Source organism: Squalius cephalus (assembly GCF_949319135.1).
Source record: "Squalius cephalus genome assembly, chromosome: 10".
NCBI classification, from domain to species: domain Eukaryota; kingdom Metazoa; phylum Chordata; class Actinopteri; order Cypriniformes; family Leuciscidae; genus Squalius; species Squalius cephalus.
This window is the reverse complement of record NC_137131.1, coordinates 36,586,367-36,612,402: the sequence shown is the minus strand read 5'-3', so window position 1 is coordinate 36,612,402 and position 26,036 is coordinate 36,586,367. Positions and strand designations below refer to the sequence as shown.

At 36.8% G+C, this 26,036-nt stretch overlaps 1 protein-coding gene across 3 annotated transcripts; it reads right to left on the bottom strand.

Annotated features, from left to right (window-relative positions):
* Positions 1-6,921: 6,921 nt before the first annotated feature.
* On the bottom strand, positions 6,922-10,438 carry coq7 (coenzyme Q7 homolog, ubiquinone (yeast)). Of its 3 annotated transcripts, none has more exons than XM_079884319.1 (6): positions 10,158-10,225; positions 9,370-9,548; positions 9,168-9,282; positions 8,946-9,085; positions 7,285-7,353; positions 6,922-7,167 (listed from the first exon to the last, which is right to left on the bottom strand). In XM_079884319.1, exons 1-6 carry the CDS (start codon positions 10,219-10,221, stop codon positions 7,090-7,092), a joined length of 645 nt encoding a protein of 214 aa, XP_079740445.1. In that variant the 5' UTR covers positions 10,222-10,225; the 3' UTR covers positions 6,922-7,089. The 3 variants fall into 3 exon arrangements, with proteins under 3 accessions (XP_079740445.1, XP_079740444.1, XP_079740446.1); XM_079884318.1 differs by lacking the exon at positions 10,158-10,225 and adding an exon at positions 10,234-10,438 and having other exon boundaries at positions 6,923-7,167; XM_079884320.1 differs by having other exon boundaries at positions 6,923-7,167; positions 10,112-10,190.
* Positions 10,439-26,036: the final 15,598 nt, after the last annotated feature.

Genomic DNA, 26,036 nt, shown 5'->3' with positions numbered 1-26,036 from the left:
GAAAAAAATGTAGTAGCCTATACTTTTTACAAGGGCAGTTGCCATTGAGTTTCCTAGGGTTGAAGTGCTTTGTTCAAGAGTTTTACCCCCTATATCACTTTTTTTTACAAAACCTATCTAAATCCTGAGCACTATTGGGATCCGTCTGTAAGTGTATGTTAGAGTCCACTAGTTGGGTCATGTGGGGCCTTATCAAATGCTTGGGCAAATAGCTTGAAGAGCCAGCACAAACTCATGACAGTGCTGAGCAGCAGAATGGCCTTGAAGTCATGCTGCTGAAGCCACACTCCTGTCAAAGCCATTGATTAATGTTCCCTGGGGTCACGCCACCCTCTGGGACCTCACATAAGCTGCCCCATCTGATCCGAAATGCAGCCGTTGGAGGTGCCAACACAACTGTAGGCTCCTCAAACAATGTCATGACTTACAAAGACAAACATCTATACATTCATACATATGCTCACCTGTTCTATGCGCTAATGTTATTACACCCCAACTCATACACTTATACTAATGGAGTGGTGGCCAAAATATACGCCACAGTTTGGTCATCAGTTTAATACATTGAGATTTCTGTATAATATACTCATTAACCTACAAGGTCTAAAAATAAGAATAATGGTTGTGGTAAAAACATCATACAGTTTTTGAAAGGCATGAGGGTGAGTAAATAATGACAGCATTTTGTTTATGTGATAAACCAGAGAAATATAAGGAGGAAGAGACATTAGTTTAACAGCAGACTAGGGTTTACAATACAAACATGATCAGACACACTTTCATCTTATGCATAAAAATACCTGACAAATCTATACAGGTATTTTGTATGAGCTAGAGAGGGTGTTCAACATTCAGGGATTTATTGGATGCTTCAGATGTTGGCAAGAAACAAAATGATGTGCATCCGAAAGTTTTCATGGTTTGTGTGGATTTATATTACCATTGTACTCAAAATTTACAGCAACAATTTTTCACAGATACAGGAGCCATAATGTTTTGAATTCTTTAAGTCTATTTTTGATGCCGATTTCCTTGCAATAAAAGTGGATTCCTCTGAGAAGTGAGTTTAGGTGAAACAGTTCTTTCTCAGACATACAGCTACACAGGATCCAAAACACACATTATTATTAATGCATAATTATCAGTTAGTCTTTATGCATGACTTATATGTTTCCTGATGTATGTTTCCTCATAAACAAATTAAAGTATTTTAATTTGACAAATTTAAAAACAAATTATAAAGTATTTAAATACTTAATCTTGCGAGTAATCCTGCTTATTACAAATAAATATAAAAATAAATTTGAATCATTTTGAATCATCAGGGTCCAAGCACCAATGACTCGTGCCTGCATTTTTCCAAATATTATGTGTTTTTACTACAAAGTCATCAAGTCTTGAATCTCCAATGACACTATAAGTTAGGTTTTAATAAAAGAGCTCACAAAAATGTGATACTTACAAAGACTGAAAAAATATTCAGCCATCCAAACTGATGGAAAAAGACTCATCTGTCAGTATTATTGAGATAAACGGCTGATCGAATTTACTGTTAGCATCAGCTGACCATCAGAAATTCATGACATTTGGCATGTTTCCTCAGACTGTCTTTTTGTCCATTATGTACCATGTTTTGTGAAGTTTGGACATTATATTCACAAGATATAGGCCAATTTGTCACTGGCCACACCCACAAATATATCAGCCTATCACCACAACAAACTAAATGAATCAAAATTATTTTGATAACTATTTGTCTGCAGTATCTTGAGATGGTGGATACCCAGTTTAGTGTGAATTGGACAAACAGCCTAGGACGAGTATACAAAGTAGGGTTTTCAAAAAAATTTGAATGACGGATTAATTGTATATATAAAATTAGCTTATTATAGCAGCACATTGTGGCAGATTCTTACAAAATTTGGTACACAGCCTCAGTTTGACACTACATACAAACATGTTTAGTTCTGAATAGTCGGCCCTGATTAGCTGCTGCAAACTGACTAGTTGCTGGCATCAATGTTTGTTGGTTTATCCAAGTAATACTTGAAAACCACAAAAGCAACACCCCAAATTTTCATTGGCTTTTATATTTGCATCTCTTACAGTAGATTCTTAGAAATTCCTTAGATAATTGTAATCATAAGGGTCTCAAGATGGCATGTGCCAAATTTCATGCAAATTGGACCATTTGGCAGGAAATGACAGAAAAAGTTTTTATGAGTATTTTGTTTCTAGCCTTTACGGTTCCAAAGTTATGATTTAAAACATAGATAGTTGTGCACATTTGGGACCATCTTGCCAAGTTTGGGGTCTCTATGATTCACGGTCTCTGACTCTTATACAATTTTAGGGCAGAAAAATAGAAGAAGAAAAACAAATCAAACACAGTGCTTGCATGGAAACCTAATTATTATGTAGCTAACATCTGCCATGTTTGATGAAGTGATCATGCATTTAAAAAAAGCCTCATCACAACAACAGATTGAGAAGTGAGTGAGATTAACTGAGTCGATCTGATAGACTGATGTTATATTTATGATGACAGACTGAAGTGGTAAAGACAGGAACTGCTTCTGTGGTTACTGTTGGCTCTGGCACTGTGGGACATTATTGTAGGAGGCATTATGGTTAAGTATTTGGGGTGCTGACATAAAGGTTGATATGTTCCCAAGTAGGTTTAACCCATTGCAACTGAAAAGGTAACCTCAGATTGCTCAGAGGGGATTATCCCAGTAATAAGTGCAAATTGGTTGCTTTGTATGCTATATATCCTGTGCTTACATAAATACATTTATGGTCCATGACAAATAGGTACACCTGGAAGACAGGAGTTGGGATAAGAAAAAAATGCAAAGTAAAAATATAGAATAAGAAATAAGAAAAGTAAATAACATTGTTTACTTCTATTTTAACATCCTTTATTTTATGGTCTTTTTTTTTGTTTTGTTTTTTGCAAACACATCTGTGCATTGACTCAAAGTTTTGGTATTTTCTCTCTGTTCTCTAAAACAGTGAGATAATATAGTTGTCGGTTTTATGGTTTACTGGTATTAACACCTGCAGCTTGACTGGACTCTCATCACTCATGCTTTTATGTTATAGTAATTTTGTCACACAATCCAGATGCCAAATACGCAGTTCAATACTTGTTGCTTTTTTTAAACATCTTACATCATACAACGAAGCTGTCAGCACTATTAATCTAAAACAGAAATAAACCCCTGACTGACTCAGGTGGGCTTTAAGAAGTGCAAATTCTGCTGTCGTCCAGAGAATAGAGGGGCAGAATAACATTATGTCAATTTATTTATTTATTTTTTTAAATCTGCAGCAATGGGAAAAAAATATTGTTTCCATTTATTTTTCCATATTATCCATAATAAAATTAAATATTGTGGTAGATTTTTCCTAAGCAAACCTGACTTAAGTTAAATGGGGCGTATCCTCTTCGACACCTAAAAAATGCAATACTCTACTAGGCGTCTCATCTTTGACACCTGCATCGAGTCAGATGTGTCGCCCCTTTATAACACTATAACTTGGGAATAAGGTCTCTAGTGTTCCCTTCAGCACTATCAGTAAGATATAGTGTCTAGCCTGCCGCACAGCAGTAATCAGACAGACTCCAGACAATGCCTTTGAATATGCTTTTAATCACGGCAGGGAGGATCTTAGACCAATTTCAGAGAGAATTCCCCTGAACAAAAGAGTAGGCTACAACAGAATACGTGCATGGCAAAGATATGATTCATTGCATCATTTTTCTTAATATGATTGTCTCTTTATTTGAATAATTCTCTCTTACTAGCTAAAAGCACATTTGGATTCCTTGGTACTTTTCTTTTGTTTCCTCTATTGTTATATTCAACACAATTATTTTTCAAAAGCATATAAATGTTAAAGGGGTGGTTCAGGATTTTCGACATCGGACCTCATTTTCAAGTGAGCCTGGTTGTTATTCATCAGTGGAGACAGTTTTCAAAAAAATTAATCCAGTCCTTACTTTTGGATAGTTCGCCTATGCTAGGCTAGCGCAAGTTAACGGTGCCTGCCATAAAACAGTTTTACCCACTCCACAGTACACCAAAAGCAAATAAATTATAACGCCAGACTATCGATGTAAATGTCTGTTGAGAGAATAATGTTAGAAATCAAACTACCCTTTCATCACATTGTCAGCGGCAGGTAAATACCATACTGTCTATGGTAAATACACTTGCGTGATTGTTATGTTGAACGGTTCTCTCTCGGTTTCCTAGGTAACCAAATATAACTCCGCAGCTGCTGTAGACTGCTTATAAATACAGGGAACAAATTATAACTAATGCAATGTGATGAAAGGGTAGTTTGATTTCTAACATTACTCTCTCAACAGACATTTACATCGATAGTCTGGCGTTATAATTTATTTGCTTTTGGTGTACTGTGGAGTGGGTAAAACTGTTTTAATGGCAGGCTAACGTGCACCGTTGACTTGCGCTAGCCTAGCATAGGCGAACTATCCAAAAGTAAGGACTGGATGAATTTTTTTGAAAACTGTCTCCACTGATGAATAACAACCAGGCTCACTTGAAAATGAGGTCCGATGTCGAAAATCCTGAACCACCCCTTTAATACTGCAAGAAAATGTAATTTTAGTTTTAAGTAACCATTTCCTTCACAGTATAAAACTTTTAAAAACTTGATATCTAACATTAAACTATTTTTAGGCATTACATATGTATGCATTGCATGTATTTAATCCATTCAGGGTTGCTTATAGGCATCAACGAAGAGAGCTGCTAGGGCACCACGAACTTGAAGGGGGCGCCAATGAGCGCCTCAATGTCCCTGTTAACGACACTGTATTTTAGCAAGTTTTCACCATGTGCTAAGTACTTTAAGCAGCTGAATATTAGCATCAATAGATGAATTTTGTAAAATGTTATTAGAAAGACGGCGATCAGAAGTTCAAATATTTAGTGTAGCCTATACTGAAATTCTATATTTAACAAATTAATGATGGCAACAGCGTAACGGACATGTTGGGGCATTGTGGGGATAGAGAAATGGTGAACTAGAAGTCTATAGAAACACAATTTACAATCAATGAGTTTAGATTTATATATTGTGAACTTGTATCTTTGAAAATTTCATACTATGACAATCAATATGGATGTGCGACTGCAGTGAACAGTGAACGAAAAAATGAATGTACATAAATTAGGAAATAATTTCAATGCTTATTAAGAGACAACTTATTTAAAAAACAAACAAAAAACAAAAACAAAAAAAACATCAAATCAGTGCTTAGAGACATTGATATTTAGGTTAGTGTTTAAGTGGAGGAAGAATGCACTCTTGCATAGGCAACAAATGACCCCAATGCCATTAATGTGTACTTGAAGTTAGATAAACACTATTTAGCAGTCTATTAGCAAAAGCCAAGAGATTCATTTAAATCAACACACTCTGAATTCTGAGAATTCTGAATTCTTGAGAAATTAACACACCTAATGAAGCAATGTGGCGTCTCAGAAGGGTTTGACAGCTGTCATTTACAAAATGCCTGTTCTAAACAAAATCAGTAACAATAGACAGTTGTTTAACCTCTTCTCAAACCCTTTGAAATTTATGAGTGTTTTGCAACAGGAGCTAAACTGAGGGACATGATTTATGATTTATGAACGCACTGTTTATATATGTGAACTAGAGCGCACCAGTAGTTTGTCTCCGTGTGCAGCAGTATGGCTGGAAGGTGATGTCATCCGAACACTGAAACATCTGATCCATTGTGACGTGGAAAAATTGGTTTACAGGAAAGACAAACTGCTCAGTTCACAGAATCTCTGCTTATAAGTGTCAGATGTTACATTCGTGTCTGTTTTCATGTTCCTGTAGTTCAAATGTTGGAACATAGTACTAGTAATTTCAAGGTCATGGAGTTTATTTCCAGGAAACGTACGCACTGTAAACTAAAGTGCTTGTTACATGAAGACAAGTAAATGTCTTCCACTGTTCTTACGATCTTAAAATATTCCGACAAATGTTCTCTGGAGGTCTGGCCTTCATAGCAAGGTAGATTTTCATAGAGCTGTCCATTACATTATCTCTTGCATTAAGGGGATAACCCACCCCTAAAAAGATAGTCCACCCCCTCAAGTCACTCCAAACCCTTCTTACTTCTGTATTTTTTAGGTAATGGGAACCGAAACTGTTCTTTAACAGTTCTTCAAAATATCTTATTTTATATTTCACAGAAGAAAGAAATGCATACAGGTTTGCAATGACTTTGTTTGAAAGAATGATCGCAGAAGTTTCATCATAGGTGGACAATCCCTTTAAAGGGATAGTTCACCCAAAAATGAAAATGCCGTCCTCATTTACTCACCCTCATGTTGTTCCAAACCTGTATGATTTCCTTTCTTCTGCTGAACACAAAAGAAGATATTTTGAAGAAAGTCGGTAACCAAACGACCCCCATTGACTTCCATAGTAGGAAAAAAATATACTATGGAAGTCAATGGGGACCAGCAACTGTTTAATTATCAACCTTCTTTAAAATATCTTCTTTTGTGTTCAGCAGAAGAAAGGAAATCATACAGGTTTGGAACAACATGAGGGTGAGTAAATGAGGACAGCATTTTCATTTTTGGGTGAACTATCCCTTTAAGTAATTTTCCATATTCTGACCACCAGGTGACGCCATAAGGATAACATACACGATAATATGCATTTCATATTTCATTACTTCCAAATTACAATAATTTCAATCTTCAAGCCCAAGTCATCTGACTTTACTTAAAACCTCTTATCAAAATATAAACTTTTAACTGTGATAATGATGTCATATTTAATTTGATCCTGCTATAGTTTCTGTTATAGCCTCTCTGTAAAGGATGTCCTCTCCAGGTCAAATAAAACATAAAACAATGATTTTGTGAATACATTTATTTGGGTATATTATGTTTGAATTATAAAACTTGTGGATACCAAATGTTCTTTCAGCATCATTTAAACTCTTTCAAAATGTGTTCTCTTTACATCAACTGTTTACATGAATGAGAAACAAACCATATTTACATGTGATACATTGTTAAAATGACTCTAAATACGCTGAGAAATAAAGATGGCAGCTTTACAGCCAACCTGTATAGCTGTTTTCAAAAGAAAGTATCCTGGCACCTAAAGAGGGACAAACAAATTAATAAAATACTTGACATGAAAAAAACCCCACTGCAAAACAGTGTAACATGTACATTTCCCATGATTCCAACAAGGAAACCCACATGCAAAACTCACCGACTCAGCGTCATGCTCCAATCCTGTGTCATGATGTTCTATTTCATCATCACGGAATTCTTTAATAATCTGATTGAATTAAAAACATTTAGTTTATGTTTTAGTGTGTATTTTAGAGATATCCACCTTTTTGCATTTTGCTAAAAAAAAACTAAAACAAGATGAATTCGCCAAATGCACAAGTACTCTAAGTGAAGCCCAAACACACATGCTTTATTAGTATTTTTTTTAATGAATAAAATATCACAGAAAGTTCAAATTGAATGAAGGTTAGTGTTATAAAGAACGAAGTCTGGTCAAACAAATATTTTTCGCAATTGCGAGTTTACATCTCGCAATTCTGACTTCTCAATTCTGACTTTATAACACACAATTGTGAGTTTATATCTCGCAATTCTGACTTTATAACACGCAATTCTGACTTTATATCTCACAATTCTGAGAAATAAAATCAGAATTGCGAGATGTAAACTCACAATTGTGAGATAAAAGTCGCAGTTATCTTTTAAAATGTTTTATTCTGTGGCGGAAAAAAGCTTCCATAGCTGCGCGCTTTCCTCTCAATAACAAAATAAACACCACAAAAATGGCAGTGGAGAGAAAGTGTGCTCTCCATTGTGTTCATGTTATTACTGTCTGACCTTGACGGACTGAACAGAATGAATTAACTAGTGATGGGTTGGTCATGAACGATTCGTTCATTTTGATCGAATCTTTAATATGACTCGGGACTACCGAGTTGTCTCAGAGAGTGATTCGTTCATTTTGTGTTGACCGCGCATGCGCAACATCCTATGGGTTCTGTACTGGAAACAGAAATGATTAGTTCATCTCTCGAGTCTTTGGGTTCGGGACCGAGTCTTTCATTCTTCCTGTCAGTCCCATAGAGGCTCTGCTGTCAGTACCGGAAAGAGAAATGATTAGATCTTTTGTCAGAACGAATGACTCAAACCCGAAGACTCAAAAGATGAACTAATCAATTCTGTATCCGGTACCGACTGCATAGCTCAGCCTATATGGGGCTGTCACGTGATGAACGAATGACTCGAACCCAAAGTCGATAGACTCGAAACGTGAACTAATCAACTCTGCATAGCTCAGTTTATGAGGATGTCACGGGATGAACGAACAGCTTCGGGAGGTGAGGTAAACTAACAGACTGCATAGCCTGAAGACTAAGATAAATTAATGAATAATTTCTGTTTCTCATAATTTGGCCTTTTCCTTGCATTGCAATTTTTTTCTTATTCTAAATGTGATCAACATTTGATGTGTTTGGGGAATTTGGCTAACATGTAACATTTTAAATATATTCTGCTGAAATGAACGAAATGACTCGAAAAAAAGATTTGTTCATTTTGATGAACGAGATTCAAAGATCCGAGTCAGTAAAATGATCCGAACTTCCCACTACTACAATGAACTGCGTCAAAGAAGGCGGAGCCCTAGAGCACACCCACCTTATTATGTAATCGCCACTGACCAATGGTAGTTTGAAGGCATTTACCAGCCAGAGTGAACTTTTACAGAAAAATTCGAACTCCCGAAACAAACTCTAAACAACGTTTTGGCCTGATTTTGTTCACTCCAGTTCATTTGAAATATTTAATTCCTTTATTGCAAGTGTGCAAGCACAGTACTGGTATAAGCACACACATTACCTGTAATAACTCTGTATATCTCTCTGGATCAGTCTCCATAAGTGTTCGGATTTGGCTGTTGTAGTGCTCTGAGATGCTCTCCTCTACTGCAACAGTGCAAGCCATTGCTCCTTCCTTACCCAGAAGAGCAGTACAGGCCCCTGAAACCACGGAGGTAAGAGTAAATGATTACAAGCTACAGTGCAAAAGCAAGTAAATAAGCATGTATCCATAAAAACGTACCTAATGCAAAACCTGCGATATTCCATAGCGGCAACAATAATGTTGGTCGAACCCGATGCTCGCCCAGGATCTCGTTAAACTTTTCCAAATGTATTTTCTCTTGGTCCCACATATGCTGCAGATGTGAAAAGCACATTTACATCAGTTATTCCATTAAACTTGGCATATGTGCATTTAAAGTCATTAGATTGACGTTCAGTACTTGGATTAGAGGCCCGGTCTGAGTTCTTCCGAGAACTGCCATCTGACCAGCGTAGATGCGATTGGCTCCGTACTCTCCTGCATGGTCAACCCTCAACATACTGTCCAGCATGGCTTTCTCCTCTTCATCACGTGGAGGAGGAAGGACGCTGTATCTTCTACATAACACGGAGCCATTTACTGTACGCATACAAACAACACAATAGCTCTGTAAGACAAAGAACACTCACTTTGCCTCTAAATATACAAAAGGTTGGACACCTCTTCTCACTGTTTTTTATTACTATTTCCACATTTTTAAATAACAGTAATCACTTAACAAACTATGAAACAGCAAAAATGAAAATATGGGAATTTCTGTATGTAGTACTAGTGACCATAATGTACAGTCTGGTGCACCCAAGACTTTTTTAGAAAATTAAATTTCACAATTTCAAAATTTTCTGAAGGCTAAGCAATTCCATAATGACCATTTGTTGAAAAAAAAAAAAAAAAAAAGTTTCAGGCCTTATTTTGAACCCAGTTAGTAAATTTATATTCAGTACATTATGAGGACAATAATAATGTGGGCACAGTATCATCATTCACATATCTGCATTCGAAAACATTTTGTTCTTATATGCAAGTTTCTTAAATATTAAGATGATTAAGATGAACTAAGTTACACAATCTCTAAAATAAAAGGTATATCATGTCATTTAAATAACGAGTTTTGATTTTTTTTCTCCCACTGTTCTTATTACCAGGTTAAGGCCATCACTAAAAGTAATCATTTCAGCAGTATTACACCTGAAGTTCGAGGAATTGTTTTCTTGACACCAGTGTGTGATCCAGCTGTCATGAGCTCACACATACATGCACATACCTCTGTTTACTGCGCGACAGTTCCTTACGCTTGATGGACAGAACACAAGACTAAGGTCAGGTCTCAAAGCACACTTCGCGGCTCTCTGCATCTCTAGAAATGATATCATTATATATCGCACTGTAAAAAGAAAAATTATGTATTAGTACTGAAGGTTGTGGCGCTTTTAAGTGACGTCATCGCGTCGCTACTTGCCTATGCTACTTGCTCGTGCACGCTGGTGGAAAGGGCCATAGAACATTTGTATTTATTATGTCTATGGAGGGCATTCTATAAATATGTCACAGAGAACATGGTTTGTGGAAACAACCATTAGAAACAAAGAAAACTGTTTGTAAAGAATGTGTATCACAAAATATTCCTTGTTTCAATAGTTTTTCAATATTTCACGGAATGGCCCATAGGTGGCACTCACATACAAATTAGTCCAACTAGTGCAAGTCATTTAAATGCATCGAAACGATACAGAAAACATTTGTCAATAGGACAGCTAAATTCTCCAAGTACTTTTTAATTTTTTTATTAATACTTAAAACAATACACAAGTAATAACAGATAACAACAGAATACAAAAACAACAAAAAACAAAACAATGGGGGGGAATAATATAAATTAAACAAATTGACAAATTATGAGAATTACATGACACTGAAAAAAGGAAAAGAATTACAAACAGATAATGTTTTTAAGGCTTTTTTGTTCTCAGACAACTTAATTGAAAATAGGTATTTTTCAAGTTCTTTCACAAATATAAGAAAGAAAGGTTTAGCATTTAGATATTTAGATTTATGAATTTTGCTAGTAACAAGAACAGATAATTCTCCAACGACTCACTGCAGACTGTAGCGCTGTGACGTCACGTATTTGCGTCACGTGTTACGTGTGGCATGTCTTTAAAACGCATGCGCCATATCGCGGTGTGACATCACGTGTTCTGACGTCACGTGTCTTTAAAACGCATGCGCATAATGTTTTAATAAAATGTTAAAAGTATTAAAAAACAAACAAACTCCAAAGTTAGTTAGTTAGTTAGTTAAAGTTTATTTCGGTCAACTTCAAAAAAAAAAAAAGAAAAAAAAAGAAAGCAACATTAAATTACAATGTAAACAATATTTAAAAAGAAAAAAACGTTGATGACCGAAAAGGTGTCGGCTGAAGCTTATGCTTATTGCGCCGATCCTTTTTACAAATCAAGTAATCAAAGTAATAACAAAAGCAGCAAAAAAGTAAATCCACTTGTATAGATTGATAAATGCAATGAATTTATTTGCAATCTATAGTTAAAAACACTTCGTATTTATTTTAAACTGCTACATTTACGTTCACAGATAAGTTGGCAACATTTTAAAATAAATACAGTACAAGTAAGGGTTAATGCCCGACGAGGTGTCCATACCATGGTCACTTGCCAAATAACACATTTTTAAAACATTAGTTTATATTTTAATTAGTTTTACAATCGAAATCTAAAGTTTTTACAAACAATAACATGGTTTCGGAGATATTTATAGTCCGCTCAGCTCGTAGAACCCTTCAGTTTTGTTTTGATACAATAAATTGTAAAGGGATACTTTGACTGCCTGTTGCTATGGTTACTCACAGCTGATGTAGCCAGCGCATTTATTTATTAATTTCGAACGGTAAACAGTCAGTTTCACCAGAACTCCTTTACTAGGTGTCCTCTATCACTTTTTAATGGACACCCTGCAGCCAATCAGAATCGAGTATTCACCCAGACCATGGTATAACTTGATCTAACTTACTTCAAAAGGATAGTTGCTCAGCAGAAGGATGCACCACCAACTTGTAATTGTTAGCATGTCACTCTGGATTTGAAAAGAAAGAAAAAGAAAATGAAGGATTACTTCAGTGAAATCAAAACACCCCATCCATTACAATGTAGAGTGCATACTACATTATGAATTAAAGCACATTAGAGCAGACATTAAAGAAATGTACAATAGTATACTAAACAACAGCTTGTTTAGTATTGATTAATATGATCAACAAAACAAAACAAAAAAAGCAAAATCTTTCAGATGTAGGGCATTTATAATACTTTCTGGTGTGACTAGTTACAACACTGACTTGGGGGGGGGGGGGGGGGGGTGATTGTCAAAACATTTGGTAACTAAATAGAATTTTATGAAGTTTTGTGACAACATGTTACAATGTTTACATTGTACAATGACTGGTAGTATACAGTTTTTATTATTGCTTGACAAAAATTTCAAGATTTCAATTCCATTCTTGTGATTTGATTCCGATTTTGATTCAATATTGACTAATTTGGATACATGTTTATTTTAAATTTTATTTAAAAAAATAATCTCACCTAATGCTGTAAACATAGGGCCTAATCTGCTGGTATTATTAAAGGTTAAAAATAACAAATTAAATTAAATATAATGCAGTTTTTGTTATAATAACAATTATTTAATGGCATAAGTAAAAATATAATAAATAGCCCATGTAATATAGTGCTCAGCAAAATCTCCTCTCAAGCTATTTTTTCTATTCAATTAACATGCTATGGTCATTAAATGGCTTTCCTGAGGTAAATGTAACGTTATGTGACATAATTGTTCTCCTGCTGTTATATATTGACCTCTTTCAGTGGTTGAAAAACACTTAATTGGTCGATATTATGTATACTTTCGGTAAGTTGTACTGCATCTTTAAATAAAAAAGTAACAGATGATCGGTTCACGTGCACTTGAACTGAGGCGCTCAGCGATCTGTCACGTCACATTTACAAGCGCCAAACGTATTTTTGTCTGAATTTTGTAATAAAATTGACGGAATCTAAGAGCTGAGAATTAGTTTAATATTAAAAGTACCTCTTTGGTCCGCAATTTTTCTGTGCGTGAGAAAATGGATGTGTGGCGTGAGAGCGTGTGAAAAGCGTCAATTGCGTGAGTCTCACGCTCAATGCGTGAGAGTTGGCAGCCCTGACTGTTATGCTTAGAATGGTTGCTGCTTGTTATGTCGTCACAGCTGTACTCCATCCATCGCCCAGGATTGACATGTTTTGCTAGTTGTCTGTGAAATTAAATATTTAAACGCAAAAAATAAAAATACAAAAAATAAATAAATAAAAGATACTGATAAAAGATCAAATCTGATACTGAGGAACACATTTTTTAAGCAACAATCAACATGACTTCATTAAGTCTTTCTGTTCTATTTTAAGACATCTTCCATGCCTTAATTTGTTTTAAATGCTGTCATTTCAAATGCTAATACATATCATAAGACATGTCATTACTTTAAAAAAAAAATTAAAAGCCGTTAACACAAACGCACAATTGTTTAAACAGCATAAATAATGCTTATTGACTTTCTGCCATCGAATCCATCGCTTTAGAACAAACGCTAACAGCATCCGAAAGTGATTTAAATGAACTTGTACATGCGCAATTAACAGCAGTCAGTACGGCGCACGTGCGTATTATAAACAGACGATACGTCATACTTTGCTCATACGTGGTAACACATACGTGACGCAAATACGTGACGTCACCGCGCTACAGTCTGCAAATTAACAGCGGTCTGTATTGTTCCAGTACGAGACATTTTTCCCAACTGACTGGGTAGTATAGTGTAAAAAATTTCCTATCTACTTGTTATTCCTATACTTGCACAGTTCTCAGTGCTGCATTTCAGTGGCGTATACAGACAATTGTCCTTTACATTTAGTTTCAACTTCTGGGCCTTGTGTATTTCACCCTTTGTAATTAGTGGAACAGTCTAGTAAATCAGTAGGGCTACAGAAATTTTCATTACACAGTCATTTTCATGGCGTGTAAATTGTAGGCGTCCAAGTGTAGAATGTGATTTTTCCACCCAAGTCGGCTGTTGGCTTCTGTATAGCCTATGTCTTAGATTAAGGCATACTGCACATATTTCACTGCAGTGATAAAAATGGAGCATGGCCATCTGAAGAAAGAAGGTGCTGACTGCTGTGGAATTGCGACTAGCAGGTAAACATTGAACTGTAGGTAGAAGTCGGCCTGTAAAGTCAATGCTATGAGTTAGTTGTGGGGATCTGATGCTAGATCAACATGACAAGACAATTTAATCTTTAAACAGCCTATGGGATATGATGTAAAGTAAAAAAAAAAGAGTGAGATCAAACAATTGAGAAACAGAGCTGTTGCTTTAGGGAAAAAAAGTATTACAATGTTAACACTTATATTTTAAATGATTCTATTTAAACAAGATATGTAAATTAAGATATCCATCATTTTGCGGTGTAATTAGAATAATAGTGCTAGCAGAGGTTTGTGGTTGGAGCTAGCATATAATTTAAGCACCACAAATATTTTATATTATTGGTATTTGACACCTTCAGCTTAGTTGATAATGGGTTCTTGTCTGTCTATAAAGTCCTGCTGATGTTCTTACCCAGAAAAATAGTTTATAAAAGCAATAAGTGTGTGTCTGTAGGCATGTAACATGTCCACAAGTGTTGAAAGAAATAATGTGTTCACCTCTGTTCCAAGGCTCTGGTCAGACAGCCTTAGACATAGCTGTGGTGGAGTAATGTCTAAGTGCTTCAGGCCAAATTTAGTTTATTTGTTTACACTGATGAGGGAGACGTGACAACTCTTGCCTTGATGTACTGTTTGTCGAGGGCCTTCTGATATATTGAGTTTCAAAATTTTGGACATAGTGGCACATCAAGAGTGTAGTAATAATTTTTATACTGTAAGTAGCTAACAATGCAATCAGAGAAGAAATCTGTCTATACTTTGCACATCCCTTTTATGTTGCCAAAGTTCAAGCATGGTGACCAATAGTAGCGATTCATTTTAAAGGCACACTATGCAGTTTCCGTTTTTCTCAAACAGTGACCCCTAGAGTCGCTGTGGAGTACTTGTATTTAACGTTACTGTCGTAAATACCACTCACGCAGAGCCGTCTCTGCACTCTTCCGACCGCGCTTTCTTCATTTTCTTCGTCGACTCTGCCATGATTCAAGTCTGAAATGCGTGCTAGTGTCTTCCATAGAGGCTGCTTCATATGTTGTTGATGTAAGTGACGTCGTGCCGTAAAGAAAGTCGTGATTCGCGGGACGCCACCTCTCAAACCTGCATTGCTGGTTTTGCCAGCGGCATCCTCCCCTGCTTTGCTATCGGGATGATTCGCCCTATTACAAGTTTGTTTACCATCGAAATGATTTCGAAGCTATTATATTAAGGTACAATAGTAATATTTTCTAATAGTAAAATATTATACAATTACTATTACTAATACAATTATATATAAAAAAAATAGGTCAATGGGTTGTAGCCAATTAATGTAAAATGTACTTTGAATGCTTTTGGATGAATGACAATTTTCAGTTGCTCAATACGTTGAGGAATAACCTCTGGAATCTTCTTGATTGTTTTTGAGGGAGCGATATGTTCAATTGTCTTACCAGATATTTAAATGGAAGACTGTTTTAATAATTTCAACATCACCTGGTGTCGTATCACTTTGTCACAAATGGAGTTTGTTGCACTGAATATTATTGATCGGCCACTATTCTGTTTATACAACCCCTGTTTAGAACACAGGTTGAGACCTTGGGAGCATGACCATAACACTAAGAAGGATTGGTCCCACTTTATATTAGGTGTTAAAAAAATGATTGGTACAATATGTTTTATTGCAAAACACGTTTGCTGTTATTGAGGTGGGAAGGGTCAACAGTGTAATTATAGATGTACTTAAAGAAATGAATTACAGATGTAATTACATGCAAACATTTTTTGAAATACAAGTACAATGTAAAAACATGTGCATGCACAATAAGTGTATTGTATTATATGATTAAATGTTAGTCCATGTTAAAGACACTTAATATAATGTGGGTTTGAAGGATTTAAAATCACCTGCGTAGCTCAGCAGACTCGAGGGAAAAACTGGTGCATATAATAGTCTTGTGGTCAGGAACTGGGTTACTTGCTTGTGCCTGTTATGCAACACTGGTGCAAGTTTAAAAATTGGCTCAACACTTTTTATTTTATAGTTGCTCAGTGGTATCCCCCTAGAAAGACAAACCAGCTCATAAAAGCAACGACAACAGCACAAGAATCAAATTCAGATTTCAATTTGCATTGTCTCAGTAGACTCACGCCTCTTTTTATAGTCCGCTATTTAAGCAGAGAGAGGAGAAGCTTTACCGCCAATATCGGAGAGTTTGCCCTCAGAAATGTTTCTTCTCGACAGCAGACCTTGTTAAACCACTCAAAAACAGGCTGCTCTTGCAGACTGTGTGAATTCAGCAGGCCGATGTAAGCTAATAGATGTCGCTGCGTCTGTCTGTGCTTTTTTAACAAGTCGACCACTGTAGGGGAAAGTGTGTGGGGCTTGTCCGGCATGTTTTGCATATGCACCTGGCTGTGGGGTGCATGCCTTCATGTCCAGACAAACCTCCTTGTGGCTGGCTGGGATGAATCAGAATTCACAATGAGCCGGCAAACAAGCAATAGTCTGCAAATCACGGACAAAATAATATACAAACGTTATTACTAATGTATCATTTAGACGAGATGATTCTGCAGATGTTGGGAAAGATGCCTTTAAAGGCCCCCTGAAATAAAAAAAATAAAAAAATAAATAAAATAAAATAAAAAAGAGTTTTTTAGTCTTTAGTATGAATATGTTAGCCTTAAGGTTATTAATAAGCTGGTGTGTTTCAAAACAATGACAAAATTCGCATTTCGGAGATATAAGGGTTTAAAACTTACAGTCTCTCACTTCCGCTAAAATGCATCACAGATTGTTATGACATCACTACTGACTTCAGCTTCTCATCACATCTTCTGTCCAATCAAATGCTCTCTAGAGTTTGATCTAGAGTTTGATTAGATGTTGTGGCCTTTAACATCAACTACAAAAGGTATGTTTTGTGTTTTCTCCTCTCTACTTACAATAATGTGGTTAGTCACACATCATATTATTTGCATTTAGCATTGTTTTTTCCATGCTGACTATAAGAACATACCTGCAGCCCATTGGGTCATAATCTATCAGTTAGATCAGGAGTGTCCAATCCTGTTCCTGGAGATCTGCAGAGTTCAGATCCAGCCCTGATCCAACACACCCGTCTGTAATTATCAAGTGCTCCTGAAGATCTTTATTAGTTGGTTGAGTTGTGTTTGATCAGGGTTGAAGCTAAACTTTAAATGAAGGTATCTCCTGTAGGAACAGGATTGGGCACCACTGAGGGCTTGTTTACACCTGGTATTAAGATGCGTTTTGGTCGATCAGATCACAAGTACATTCCCATTTACACCTGGTGTTTTGTCTTTTGTCAACTTTTGACCACTGATTTCTTTGCGGGGAGGTCTGGGTGGGTAAATGTATGGGCTTTTTCAGATCTTTCGATCTAATGGGCGAAATAAGTTTATGCAATTTACATTCAAATGCAAATTGTCTACTCTGACTGCCGCAAGACCACACCAAACGAAGTGAGTGCGTGTTAGAAATCAGGAACAGTGAGAGAATATTGTGCTTGGTACGTTTTTCGCCCTCAAACCAAACTTAAGTCTTCAGCTGACAAAGTTTAAATCCCGTCTGTTTACAAATTAAATCAGTAGGTGGAGAGTAGGCAGTCTTTTGTGGCTGTTCGAACGCATTCGACCACATGAGCGTCTAAACTATGAAAGGAATCCGATTGAATGCATTTTCGACTACCTCTGGAAGTGGTCGAAAGTGGACAAGCTCAAAACGGTTTAGACCCCATTTACACCTGTATTTAGCGTTGTCCACTTGTGATCGGATTGATTGAAAGGCTTCTTAACACCAGGTGTAAACAGTGCCTGAGTTAGATTATACAACACTCGAAGATAGTACTGTTCCAAAGTCCAGGCAGTTTACTACTGACATGTTTAAAAGGTGCGATTGTGAGGGTAGTCTTTTTTTACGGAAAACCTACAGTTTTAATTTGCCATGGCCGTCAGGGTGTGTCTGAGATGCCTGAGCATCTCTGTCATAATAGAAAACTGAAATATCTTTTTCTGGACCATTTTAATACAGCACAAGTGGACTAATAACAGTGAGCTCATTGAACTGTGACTTTTCTCAATAACATCTTATTTTAAATCATGACCTAATGTTTTCTGTTTTAATGTGTTCAGAAATTCATACTGGAGGAAAATATTCTGATTTGTGAAGGCACTGCAAAAAAGAAAGAAAGAAACGGTTTTGCCCTGTTACAGTACTGTCCCTCCTCTTTTATACAGACTGCAGTGCTGCCCATCTGGAGGACAGCTGTGCCATTTGTCATAAACAAAACCATGGACAGTAAAAAAAACAAAGACAGTAACAAAGTATAATTTTGGAAAATACAAGTTTAAACCATTTATGTTTAATAAAACATACTTTTTTGATATAGTCATACCAGGACAGCTTTGTATGTATGGAGACATATGTACGGTACATTGGCATACTGTATTATCAGAGCCTGTGTAAAAAGTCTCAGTGCCGTTGACAGTATAGACTAGAGTATAAAACCAAACCCAAAATCCTTTATTAATTTGAAACATTTTTAGAGCTCCATCTGATCCCAATTAGCTGTGGAAAGTATAAAAATATAAAATATTCTGATGGCACTACAAAAAAATGTTGTTTCGTTAAACACTCTCGCTCATTGTGGAGAAACACTCATAAAGGACTCAGAGCTCCCGCTTATTCCTCAGTCCTGCAAATATATTTTTAGCCAAAGTACGCCAATAAACATTAAGTTGTGTTTGTGTAGCATGAGTCTGTACCACGAATTATGTCATAAATGAATGGATGTACGTCACTGAGCAGGGGTGAGTAGGTGGTATTCTACATTAGATTACAGGATAGGCTCCAGTGAGCCGTCTGCGGGCCGATCCCACGGATTTCCACAAGCTTCTATTTTCAGGCAAGAGGGCCTGCTTATAGTTTGTAAAAAGCCACAGCATCCTATTAAATAAGGTTAAAGTAATTGGACGATGTTTACTCAAGGACAGTCTTGCCACAACATTGTCCTTCCTTTTGTTAACATGCGTAGCATGCAGATTTTCCATATGGTTGCACGTACAGGTCACTGTGTGTCGATAGCTTTTGGAGTCTTCAATCAAGGACACATTGTGCCTGGTCTTTGATCTGCAGTTTGAGAATAAGATGCAATAGCCTTAATGACACAGTGATTCATCATCCTGATGTGGCCCACATGCTGCTAAAATTACAATGCTCCCTTCAAAATCTGATTTGTTAATGGACCGAATGACAACATAATAGGTTATAATTTTTGAGGAAATGATAAGTGTTTTTTTACAGTTGCAATGGAGGGCCACCAATGTTTTGCATGGATTTTATGTGGACATTTTTACATTTTGAGGTTTGCAGGCCCCTGCCAGGGGTCAAAGAAGGTAGTCAACCAGATAGAACTGGATAAATATTCTGAATGTTCTGATCCAATCTGACTTCTGAACTGTAATTTTGCCTGAATCATAATCATACACTGTTCGTTCGTTGGCCAGAGGAGAACTGGCCCCCGACTGAGCCTGGTTTCTCCCAAGGTTTTTTTCCTCCATTCTGTCACCTGATGGAGTGTGGGTTCCTTGCCACTGTCGCCTTTGTTGCCTTTGGCTTTTGGCTTGCTTAGTTGGGGACATTTCATAGTCAACAATATTAATGATTTGCCTGCATTGACACCATTATATGAGAACTGAACTGAGCTGGACGATGACATTTTCTCCAGAGCGACTATATATATATATATATATATATAAATGAACTAAATTAATAACTTTTTTACAAAAAAAATGAACCATCACTGAACTTACTTAAGCTGGAGTATGACGCTATTTTCTTCTAGAAACAAACTTTGTTGCATTATTTTCTTGTTAACACTATAAACTGCTTTGAAACAACCTCTATTGTAAAAATCACTATATAAATAAAAGTGACTTGACTTGACTATACTGTGGACGGTCTGTATAATGTGGTGGTGGTGTGTGTGTGTGTGTGTGTGTGTGTGTGTGGGGGGGTGTTCTATATCTTTTTTTAAATAGAATTACCTCATGATCTTCAGTTGCTTCCATACATAGGCCTATAGATATGGGGTGTGGGGTGTGAGCAGTGTCATGAAAGATTAACATCTCAGGCTCTGATGTGAAGGTGTTACATTTGTTGATATGCCTGCCATGTAGACTTAATTATATGGTGAGTTTATAGATGCATAAAATTAAGATTTCGTTCAACCAGCCTATAATTAGGAGACTGACTGGAGTGCTGAAAATCTTGACGCATCCACTTCCGGTGAGAGCAAACCATCATCTCATCCAGACAGAGGTACCCTCCATTTATAGTGTCTGCAACTTAGCAGGCGATTACTCTTCCTCTTGTGGTTTTACTTTTGTGTTTACCGTGGAATTCAGTCCATTTCATAAGCACAAATCTCAGCAATACAAATCATTATCAGGCAGGGGTGTCATGCTCTAGGCAAGATAAGACATGACCACAGAAAAAAACATTTTTTAATGACTTTTTAAATTTAGCTCTGTTAAGATGTTCCAGCGAAGTTAGCAATATGAAACTAAATATTTAAGTAAGCAATATGTAAAATGCATGTAAAATATACTTAAAAAGTGTGTATATACAGTATGCGTATATATTTTTTATATCTTAATACTTTATAATATATTATAAATATATTAAAATTAAAGTAATAAAATATGGTATAATAATTTTTGTGCGTGTTTCCATATTCTAAGCTATATTGGCAGTTGTATTGATGCCTAAACTCACAATTCAGTTTTCAGAAAATCCTTGTGGCAAATGCCTCAGGAATAGAATGGCTAGAGGAAAACTGTGAGACATGTCTGTGGACGATAGGCCCGTCATAATCCTCATCAACTCAGCGAACTTTTCATCACATAACCAGACGTTTGATCCCTCCTGAATCACGAGAAGAGGCAGACGACGTAGCTGGATGGAAGGAAGGAGGGAGGGAAGGAGGGAGGGGGGGAGCGTGGCAGAAAACAACACAAGTCATAATTGCATGCGTAGGCTGACACATCTGGATTTACCACTCCTTGGCCCTTTGCCACAGACTTTATGGTTCTTAAAAAAAAAAGAAAAAAAAGATATTTTCTTACTTCCTACCAAAAGCTGTGTCTTAATGGGTTTGGCACCTTTGTGGCCAGAGCTATATTTATCTGCACTGGAGAGAGTAGGTTGAAAATGACACCATTATTTTCTCTAGACTGTTTTCGCTCCAGAGTAAATGAAAGGGAGAGAGATAGAGAGAGAGAGAGAGAGAGAGAGAGAAAGAGAGGGGCTAGAGGAATGAGAGTGGAGTTTGACTGGTGTACCAATGCACTGGCACTAGTCTGTCATAGACACTCTGGTCTCTTTTGTATGCCAGCTCAACTCTTTTTGGCTGAAAGTTGCGATAATCCAACTTCCTTTGAACTGCTTTGACTTCAGCCTCCTTTTCCACCAATGTTAAATCTCCATCGAGACCATACAGCATTGTGCTAATTGGTGAAGCATATGCGGAGTAGATCCCACGTCCTGATTTTGCAGAGTTAGGCGCGTTCCTATTCTGTTGATCCTGGAACAACATTCCTGTCCGAAAATATTATGCTAACCATATCCCAACCCCATAAACCTAACCCTAACCAAAAGTTATCCCTAAAATCAGAGGGAAATGATAGCCGAATATTGATGCAGAAGGACCTAACCCTGGTTGTAAACCTAAACTTGACATAAACTGTAAACGTGTCCCTCAAACCTGATTGGTTGATTGGAATGTTGTTCCAGGATCAACAAAGATTGTACTTGGTGAAATCAGGTTCTGCGAGCAGATCCAACATAAAAATGCCAGTAAGGACATTGAACTGTTTCTCTAAGAATTATTTTTTTTTCCTCAGAAAATTGCTCTATGGGTTAGTATAGGTTCAGGAGTGCATACTATCTGAAGTGACGTCTATGTTTAATTTTGGTATCCTGACTATTTTTAGCTTCCCACTCAACACCACAGACTAGTTATCCAACATAGAGTTATAATGAAGTGTATGTACTGGCGGTGCGAGCACACGACTTGATGCACAACACTGTATCTAGAATACCTTTGATACACACAATTCAGCTGTGGGAAATAGTTTGGCCCCAACCCACAGCATAAAAAGATAATGGCACTTTGACTTGTTTGGTTGTAAGACTGTTATTTAGCTGTCTGGTCTTGATTAACAAAAACAAAAGTGGGCAGCCATGCTGATTTGAGTATTTTAGATGGGAAACAGACTGTTGTTTGTTCTCTTAGAGCTACCGTCACATGTAAATATGATCTTCAGCAACAGCTTTATCGTGCAATAGAGTAATGGGACATTTTTATATTTGATGAAGTTTTTTAAGGCTCATTTACTGCCATAAGTGCTGTGCTCAAAACTATAGACAGAATGAGATGGTCATTGTTGTTTGGAGTCCGTTTGTCAAACCCCTGGTGGATTCATGGTTGACCAGGAAGAATGCATCAATTCATCTCTCTCTGTTTAGTTGTTCTGACAGTATAATGGTATGTTTGTGCAATGTTGGCTTTTCTATAGGTGGTCTGGCCACTGAAAGCCTAAGAGAGAGTCGATATGCAACCGAAAAGTGTGTGAATTTTATAAACATTCATACATGAAAGCAGCTCTCAGAATGTTAAAAAATGATTCAATGTTGTTTTGCCACATTAGTTAAAGGGATAGTTCACCAAAAAAAGAAAACCATTAAGAACCATTAGTTCTAGGAGTCTTGCTATTTTCATTTCTGACCACAACATCACATTCCTTCACAATGACTTATAAATAATTGGAAAAACATCTTGAGTTTGGTCATTTTGCATTAGATCTTGCTTGATTTGTGAGCTTCACTAAACACAATGAAAACTAGCAAACCAGGACTGATTATATCTGTTTCCTTTGCGCCTCCTTCCAAGTCATTACCGCCATGAGAAGTGAGGCTTCTTGCTGCTATTTTATCACTTAATTTCAAGCCTCTTTCAGAGGTCTCATTGTAATTGAGTTGATTCACAGGCTCCTCTGGTCATTAGGAAGGATTCTTGAGGATCTTAGACTTGGTAAAGTCAATGTATGTGAGAAATGAGTCATGTTATTATCATCTTTATTATGAGATTTAAGAAGAATAGGACCTGGTGCCGCAAAAGAATCATCTTCTAAGAAAAGCCTTGATATATAAATATTCTCTCACCTTGAAGGATAACTCAAAACAGCTTTCCTCACACACATGACTAGCCGTTTGTGGGAAGATTTGACCATCCATCGTTTTTTCCATGTCTCTGCAGAAGCTCCTTGACTGAGGTCGACCTAAAAATTTCCATCAGTGTACTGGCCTTTTCCAGGGTTTCTGTTGGACTGATGTTACTTCATAACAGACTACTGAGAGCTTCAAAAGAGACAGACATAATATCAGTCTGACCGTCTGTTTAACTTGTGCCAGTCAAGTAATACAAACTTGTGTGTGAGAATGTCTGGGTGCCTATGTGAATGAGTTCTTGTGTGTGAAAATGTGTATTGCATTGCGTGAGTATATCTATGTCTCAGTGCATTACTCTTGGTCTATTTCCAGGAGAAGGCTTGAGCACTTCTCTTTTAAACACACTTGACCCATTTGACATGGCAGCCAGATGCAGGCCTGCAGTTCTCGCATGTTCTGCTTGAGAACAAATACAGCAAGACTTTTTATAATATGACACATCTAGCTAATAAGGCCAGTTGATTAGGATAGTTTTCTGCACTGATAACTGTGTATGGATATATTTGTGCATAAAATCAAGACTTCCTTGGATTTTTAATGACCACAGAGAGTCAGGACCTCGGTTTAAGGTCTTATCCGAAGGATGGCAGTTGTTGACAGTATAGTGTCCCCATCACATGATAATGACAATGTAGTCAATGTAGTAAGTCCGGATTTGATTCATACTACACTCATTCATACTATATACTTTTTTTAGCTGTTGTGAAGTAATTTACTTATTCAGAATAAGTACCTAAAGACGCAGCCAATGTTTTTCCAGGAGGTCTCCCATCCAGGTACTGACCAGGCTCAACCCAGCTTCAGTGGGCAAACAGTCCTTGGCTACAAGGTGACCGATGCTGGCCTTGGTTTTCACCAAGAAATTGTGATTCATCAATAAGTTATTTATAAATGGTTTATTTTACTTATTTAAAATTTAGAAGAAAATTTAGAAGCAACTGAAATCACATACTTGTGGTGGCCTTAGCAACAAATAATTTGTGAAGCCATTTTGTATCTATTCCGTGAGAAATGGAATAACTAGGCTAAGTAAACCAACAAAAATGTATTAATTTTGAGTAGCAATTAAAATAAAATAAAAATGACGAAATGCTGCCTATAAGTGTATCCACTGCTGGCGATTGCATGTAGTCCTATTTAAAAACAATTTATTGTGTTTTTAATTTTTTTTGACATTCACTTAAATATCTTAGTGCGCATGCTCTCAGGTGAGAATGTGAGCGAGGAAAACAGGAGAGAGAGAGAGGGGGAAAGAAAGAGAGAAGAAGTGAGGAAAGCCCTTATATGGACATGGCTGCGGTGCGTGTTCTGCAAATTATTATCCATGGGCACGCGCTCCCTCGTTTAGAACAATGCGGATTCCTTCAACTGAAAGAAGACACATTTATATGCTTGTGCACCATGTTGAACTTTTTCTGTGCACATACAAATTGCAAATTGTATGGGATAAATTAGTAAATCAAACCAGTCTATCACATTTATTGAATAAATGGGGTAACACTTTATTTTGATGGTCCTTTTTGAATATTCTGTTGACTGTAAGTAACTTTGCAACTCCATGTCAACTTACTCTCATTAGAGTATTAATGGACTGTCTGCTTAATACCTGCTAACTCTTTATTGTGATGGTCCTCCAACAAACATTCGACTATTTGCTACTACATGTCAACTTATTCTAATCCTAACCCTATCAGTCTACTACTATAATGAGAGTTAGTAGACATGTAGGTGGAACATTACTTATAGTCAGTAGAATGTATTAAAAAGACCATTAAAATAAAGTGAAATCATAAATGGTATAGCCTAGTGCAGTGGGTCTCAACTGGTTCTGCTTCAGATTTTAATTTAGGCAATGAGTGGTGACAGCTTCCACAATTGTTTATTGTACAAAAGTGAAAATAAATGTGCTTAAAATATCTTAACAATATTCAAGTAAAGTTGTATTTAATGTAGTCTGGGTCATAGTTTTGTTAATAGTTTTCATATATGAAGGCATGTGACTGTCTAGCTTCTAGAAAGTGACATGTGAAGCTTATTTATTTTGCTGTCATGAAGTTGACCACTAGTTAAGAACCACTGGCCTATGGTATGAACTGGCAACTAAAAGATTGTGGAGTCAAACTCCTCTAGATATAAGGCAAGGTAGGTACTGAACTCCAGGTTGGACTGAGTGTGTGTAATAAGTGTACAGTATCTCACATTGGACAAAAATGCATACCTCAAGGTGGAGTGTGGTGCTTGGTTGTGTGTGCGATCTTACTAAGTGTTTCTCAGGTAGATGCAGGAAAAGTGAAAAATAGCACTTCTATAAAGACGAACAAATAGCACTGCAGTGCTACTAGCAGCACTTTCTGCATTTGGACCGAAGTGGAGGTGACTGCTTGGGGGAAAGTGAGAGTGATAGTGTTTTATATGAGGCAAAGGGGGAGAGGAGTACTGTATGTTAAGGGTTGAGTCTATGTTTTTCGGGTGGTGTCTTAGAGTTTTGCAAAACCACATTACTGTTTTGATAA